At 31.4% G+C, this 7083-nt stretch overlaps 1 protein-coding gene across 3 annotated transcripts; it reads right to left on the reverse strand.

The window, feature by feature from the left end:
• Positions 1-470: 470 nt before the first annotated feature.
• Positions 471-6573, reverse strand: Herc4 (HECT and RLD domain containing E3 ubiquitin ligase 4). Of its 3 annotated transcripts, none has more exons than XM_076907971.1 (18): positions 6334-6573; positions 5230-5422; positions 5052-5162; positions 4852-4974; positions 4464-4739; positions 4245-4396; positions 4061-4177; positions 3725-3985; positions 3510-3637; positions 3157-3325; positions 2773-3072; positions 2500-2685; positions 2338-2421; positions 2055-2243; positions 1670-1980; positions 1398-1547; positions 967-1306; positions 471-908 (listed from the first exon to the last, which is right to left on the reverse strand). In XM_076907971.1, the coding sequence occupies exons 2-18, from the start codon at positions 5342-5344 to the stop codon at positions 756-758; spliced, it is 3165 nt and encodes a 1054-aa protein (XP_076764086.1). In that variant the 5' UTR covers positions 5345-5422; positions 6334-6573; the 3' UTR covers positions 471-755. The 3 variants fall into 3 exon arrangements, with proteins under 3 accessions (XP_076764086.1, XP_076764085.1, XP_076764088.1); XM_076907970.1 differs by lacking the exon at positions 6334-6573 and adding an exon at positions 5757-5876; XM_076907973.1 differs by lacking the exon at positions 6334-6573 and adding an exon at positions 5688-5706.
• Positions 6574-7083: the final 510 nt, after the last annotated feature.

The raw sequence follows: 7083 nt of genomic DNA on the forward strand, positions 1-7083 counted from the left end.
TATTTTCGTCGATTTACTAACAATTTTCCCTGAGTTCATATCCTATTTTTGGAATTCAATCTGTAGTACTGCAGTAATTTGAAGCGCTATTTTATTTAAAATAAATCAAAATAATAAAGCTATAAAATCGAAATTTCAAGAATTCCATTTAAACAATATGTTATTAAAATAACGCGCATAATAATTTCTTTTCAACATCCATGTTCTGAGAACTCTGTTCTGGGTACATCAATTTTTGTGTCCGATAGAAAAGATTGGATATTATTCCATTGTATATTGTATAGATTGTTCGAACTTCATATCGTCCCTTTAATACTACAATTATATGACATAAAAATTTGAAGTTACATTTGTCGAAATTGTATATTTTTAAATGATAAAGATAGATAAGTTAAAAATCAACTTTTTGGTTTATTTCTATTACTTAACGCACATTAAGTACTATAATTAATATGAAAACTGCATTAATCAATTTACTCATATCTCCATGTTTTATCGTTCATCTGATAGTAGTATTAAAGGGAAGATATATGTAATTGCCTCAATATTCGACTAGAAAATATTAATGTAAATAAATTGTAGAAAAATAGAGTAACAATAATGCAAATCTTTTATCCACAGCTAGATATAAAACCTCCAAAAAGCACAGCGTGATCAAATGTATCTTCCTCCGTATGATTGAAATTTAAATTTACGATTGACAGAATTATTATGCACGCATTATAAAAAATAGTGTCATACTTAAAATAATTCAATTATACTAATGAAAAGCCTTGGGTTTGTTGGATAGCCTGTAGTAACTTATACCGTAATCTTTCTCGCGTTTGATATCGTGGGAGATCAAGTAGATTGAAACATGTATGAGCGACAGGTAAAAGGCGTTCATCGTTCATCGGTTGTATCGTAATCTGAAATAGGAATATATTAAAACTTCCGCGATTCTATTCGAAAGCTTGAACAACTTACCCTGATCGCTTTCATGCCTTGTATAGGTATCCTATCACTTCCGGTCAGAAATAGTAAAAATTTCTTCTTTTCTTCTAACGTAAGTTCACGGAACACTTGCCAAAACAACACAATGGTAGGGTCATTCTTCGTATATCCTTCTTTGTACGTTGCGCTCTTTTCTAACTCTTCCCAATCGTAATCTTCGTTTCCTACTACCACAGCCATCAGTTCGTAACTATGAAATAATTCCAACACGCGGCCACCGCAAACTTTGTGGAAGCCCTTATAAAATTCTTTAAAGTGAGCTTCCACAGATTTGTTCAGTGTGTAGTCCACATACAAATCAACAAACTGTTTCCTGTAGACACAAATAAGTTTGTTAAATTCCATAGATAAGAAAGGCGAGTGGAGGGTGTATAAAAAAAGATTCTAGAAACGTATCTACGTACTTATTTTTCAACGTAACAGGAACTTTACTACCACCTGGTATAAGTTCATATATTCTTTTTTCTCCAAATACTTCTCTGACCACTTCAAAATTTAAACCAAAAATCTCCTCGAAATCGGCTTCCTCATAATCAAGAATACTTTGCATGCTCCTAAAGCGATATTATAGACATAGTATTCTAATATAGGTATTGTATTATATTAAAATTCAATTTGCACGAATATATCTTCACGAGCAGGTAGTTTTGAAAAGAAAAATAATTAGGCAACGTACTTAGCAAGCACTGGTGACATTTCTTTGATATCAATTAATCCAACTGGTTCGTGTAACAATTTTTTATATAGAGCTAATGGAAATGGCAAGTCAATAATGATAAAATTATAAATAACAAGTCCGCAAAGAATTCCGATCAGAAAATACATATTTTCGTCTTCTAATGAATCTTCACTAAACCAGATTACTCTAGTCTCTTCGTATTGTTTAAACATACCATACTTTGGATCGAGAATTTCTCTTAATAATAACATGAAAAATTCTTTCTTAACACCACCTGCATCTTCTGCTTCTTCGCCGTAAAATTTTACCTTTACGAAATCAACTGTATTAAAGAGTGTATATTGTATGGATAAAAAGCGAAAGCCAAACATCTAATACTTACTCGAAGAGGCTTTTTTAAATCACTAGAATTATATTGTGACAATTCCCGCAGCGTATCTGCGACTATATTTTCCCGTGAAACATTTAATATCACAAACTGTGTATGTTGCTGTGCATCCATAGAAAAGGGATCGAAGAACATCTGATTCATGACTGCTCGAGTTGCCGCCACATTCATTGCCGATTGCATCTAATACAAAAGGTAATAATAATAGTAATAATAATAATAATAAATGTAATATAAAGTAATACAAATATGTATTTAGTATTAATTTGACTTTTACCTGAATTGCTTGATCTGTTTCAAGCAATATAATTTTAGCTTGAGCATCAAGGAGGAAAGGATAATTACAAAATACCTTTGGATGCTAGAAAAGTATTATTAAGTGTAAGTATCTGTGGTTTACTAAATTGGGAAACAAATGTATTGTACACGTGTAACATACAGCTAAAGATTCTTTTTCTGAAATCCACTTGATGTAATCGCCTCTTATATCTATAAGTTCGATTAACTCTGGCAAGTGAAACGTGGCATAAGGTACTTTATTGCCTTCAGCACCTTCGTTGTTCAATTTATTTAGTAAATGCAGAAAATCTAAGATAACTTGCAATGTCACATCCCACAATACACCCTATAAAAATATTTGAAAACATATATAGCATGAAAAGCATTTTACACATTTGTTCATTAGTAAAATATATAATTTGCAATATATTACCTTATTTGGTTTGGACTGTTTTACATAATGTAGAACAACTGATTTATGAATTCTAACTAATCTTTCAAAATAATGAGGTGGCGCTTTAAGCCACCAGTTTGTTACTATTTTAAGAACGTCAGATTTTAATGTTAAAACAGCTTTGCAGAATGGCTTGTGCAATAAATTACAATTAAGAGGATTTACGAAACCATGATATAAAGGTAACGTTAAGTAGATTCTTAAACATTCTGGGGAAATTATCGTACACGGTAACATAACAAAGGAAGGAATCAAGCTGTCTGATATGCAAGTAAATATCTGAGGAAAAAGAATAATAAATTCGTTGTAAATTTCAAACGTAATGTTATATGAAATATTTATAAATTTATCTTTCTCATATACCAGTTCTTGAATTGTGCTGTTATCCAATTCTCTAATAATTCCGAACAATTTACTTGCTTGATCGAGATCTACCCCTTGAAGCTTACTTGAACATCCATAGCGAGCATTGTTATTAAGTAAGAATGATCCAGTCACACAAGCCAGACTTTTAAATACCGTTTCTAAATACCTATATTAATTCATAGAATTTTATAAAATTTATAAATATTATCTATATATAACGGGAAAAAGGAAATGTGAAATTTTATCATTATTTAAAAAAAAACAAAGCTTAAATAAGCAGTTGAAAATTCGATATAATCACTCGATGTAAACAATTTGGATCAGCCTTAGGTACTAACTTTTCTACTCACGTCATAAGTTCATGGCCAACAGATGAGTTTGGTGGCACTTGTTGACAAGCCATTAATTGTTCTTCAGTTATTGTGAGGATTTGAGAAGAGCTTTCTAGTTTCCTACAATCGTCTGGTTCTATATTATCCTAATAACAATTATAAAGATAAACTTCACCATTCTATCATAATTGTATACATACTATTTACTATTCTTACTGTAAGAAGATGCTTACATCTCGTTTGGCTACTGTAGCGAAACAATGGTCTCCACCAGTAAAAATATGTCTAACAACATAGTCAACTGAGTAAGAACTTAATTGCTGGTTGACGTCCGTTTTAGAAGTATTGGCAACCCATGGACCGAGTACAACTTGCGGAGTGGCTATGCTGTTAGTAGAATGATTGCCTAATTGTCCTGCACCGCCTAGACCCCATGCATAAATTTTACCTCGTGACGAGACCAATGCCAAGGTATGCCTTTTTCCACACGAGATCTGAAAACGAAATATTTAGTAATATTTAGTTAACATATATATAATGCACTGAAAGGATCACTTTATATAACACACCTGTGTAACTGTGCTACCCATAAGTTCCATAACTTGACGAGGCAAAATCTCATTTGTATTGCTTCCGTGCCCCAATTGACCATACATTCCTGCACCACAAGTGAACACTCCACCATCCTAAAATTAATTTCGAATAGTATTACTGATAAAATCATTTACACTGCAATGAACAATATATACTTACTAGTGTCAAAAATGTTGAAAAGTCTTCTCCACAAGCTGCATAGCACACTTTTGCATTTTGTAGAGTCTGTAATAGACATGGTGTACTTCTAGATTGGGTATCATTTAAACCTAATTGGCCAAATCTATTTTTCCCCCAACCAAACACAGCTCCTACAAAAGAAGGTTGTTACTTTTATTCTTATAAGAAAAATTTTCATCAGATTTTTCTTTGTATTACCTGATTTTGATATAGCTATACTATGATGTCCTCCACAAGCAATAAAAGCAATAGGAATGCCAACTAGAGCACTGATAAGCTGAGGCTTTGTTTCATGTGTAGTATCTTTACCTAAACCAAGTTGCCCTTCAGTATTAGAGCCCCAGCTATATAATTCTCCATTATTTGTTAGTGCAAGTGCATGTTTCATACCACATGCTATTTGAACCACAACGCTTGTACCTAATGTTTTTATCATATGTGGTGAATATTCCATCAAATTTCTATAATTTAGACCTGTAATTTAATTGAAATGTAAACTCAATTTAACGGCCAACAAAATATGCTTTTTACTTCCACTGAAATTCTTTATCTCTAAAATACAGACACTTATAATTAAGAATATTACCTAGTTGGCCATGTATGTTAGAACCCCAACTAAACAACTGACCCCATTCGTTTACTACTAAAGTATGGTGTGCTCCACAAGCAGCTCTTTTAAATACAAATGCGTCTAATCCAGGTATTAATTCTAAACACAGACATAAGTTTCTTAATATAGTATGATTTTCATTCAGTAATCCACATTTCTTTGCTGACAATACTTACGCAATCTTTTACTTCCTTTCTCGTAACCAAGTTGTCCATAGTCATTGTTTCCACACGAATATACTTTACCATCTTGAGTAATAATTACCGTATGATTATCACCACATGCAACTGTAGAAAAATTATTTGAGAATTAACTAAAATTCTTATAAGGTTCATATTTAATAATTAAACTTACTTTGTTGAATTTCCGAAGCTTTACTAAAATCAAGCTCACGGGGAACTAAAATATTTTCATCCTCTATACCACCCAAACCCAGTTCCCCGTGTATAGTACTACCCCAACAAAACATATCTTTTTTTGTAGACAAAGAACAATCAATTGCTATAACAGGCTCTACGGCCAAACGTCGTTTCTTATTCCAGTTTGCCTGTAAAAATAATAATGTACAATAATGATTTCTTTTTGTTCAATAGCTTATACTTGTTAAGGTAGGAAAATCAACAGAAATATTAGTAAACTTGATTATTTTCATCTAGAATGTCTAGAACTATTATATCTGAAAAAATTTGATTATTCTATTGTTGACTATAATTTCATAGATCTTTTACTAGGACTGGCTATAAATAGGACATCGTATCGAAATAATCAGAACTTATTTAAAGCACATGATGTGCACAATTACTTATACATACTTTTATATTGTTGTATGGGGTGATAATAGTATATAATTTTTTATATGAAAATGGGTATCAATAACTAACCATATTTCTCTGTTTCTCTCAAAACTAAAAGCATCAGAGGTGTAGATGGGACATGCTATTTATGAAAAACATGTGGTATGTCCTAAAAATAATGTTCCTTGTAATTTTCTTGCATAAAAATTTTCCAAATATATAGTATTAATAACAGAGATCATAAATATTGACTTTCAATATGTTATTACAGCTCTTTTAACAAATCTCATGCACGTATCCATATACAGAGTTGCATATGTTGTTTTGGACATTATTCTAATTTAAAGCACAAGCAATATCTCGGACTCCAATTACTTATAAGGTTTGAAATATTCATTTGAGCTAAGGATAACTTTGCGAATATTTATTCTTGTATCTGTTTGTCCTATCATTAGCAAAATTTGATCGATAAATTAGGTTAAGAGAAAAGAAAGAAATTTCAAGTAGTTTAGAAAACGATGAATAATTCTGATGAAAGAGTAACAAATTAACAGTGAAAAAGTGAACAAGATAGTGAAACGCAGCAAATTTCACTTGTAGATGAACAATTTATTTCCGAAGCAAAATACAAATCATCATTATTGTCTGGTCGTTATATACTTACATTTTTTTATGCGAATACACTTCGAATAGTTGGATAAATACTAGAAAGGATAGAAACTTTGTAACGTTTCGCGTGATTTATTCATAAGTGTATAAAAAATACTTTCGTCATTGCGAACGTTCATTACAATATCACTATCTTAAGAATGACAGGGATCTAACGCAGAGTGCCAAAATAATACGTCAATTCCAGAGGATAATGCAAAAATCTGTCTACGACACGTAGACACAGCGTCAAGGAACGATCAATGGGAAAATTGAATTAAAAAGTATCTACACGTGCAAGATCTTTACATGTATATTTGAAAACAACAATTTGCTCGTAGTACAATCTTATATTTTTTCCTCTACACATCCATACACGTACACCTATGCGCACAACTTTTTTAGATTTTCTTTTGTGTACAGAGATAAAGGTGAAACTATCTGCTGTGATACTAAAATTACTTATCACATATTCATTGTAACACTAACATAAGTATAAATTCTTATACTACTCTCTGAAACATTAGAGATTTTTTAGAACTCTAGCAATGTTAATTATGAATAACATTTTCTATAATCTAGTAAGTTTGAACATATAAGGCAGCTTGGAAATCTACAGTTACAATCGAGCAGAAAAGTGATTGAAAGAAAAAGATAGGAACGCAAGGATACATGTATACATATATATATAAAATAATGAAAAAGTTTAAATGATCAATAGAGTCGATGATCGTGGTTAGTGATAAATGAACATTTTCTCGATAGA

The sequence above is a fragment of the Xylocopa sonorina genome, chromosome 17 (assembly GCF_050948175.1).
Source record: "Xylocopa sonorina isolate GNS202 chromosome 17, iyXylSono1_principal, whole genome shotgun sequence".
Lineage (NCBI taxonomy): Eukaryota > Metazoa > Arthropoda > Insecta > Hymenoptera > Apidae > Xylocopa > Xylocopa sonorina.

What these genes read in the sequence shown, in the direction of transcription:
- Herc4 (XM_076907970.1), bottom strand. An exon ending in AACAGTCCAAACCAAATAAG is followed by an intron (nt 2,686 to 2,772) that starts GTAATATATTGC and finishes ATATTTTTATAG; the next exon opens with GGTGTATTGTGGGATGTGAC. An exon ending in AAACAGATCAAGCAATTCAG is followed by an intron (nt 2,244 to 2,337) that starts GTAAAAGTCAAA and finishes CTTTTGTATTAG; the next exon opens with ATGCAATCGGCAATGAATGT.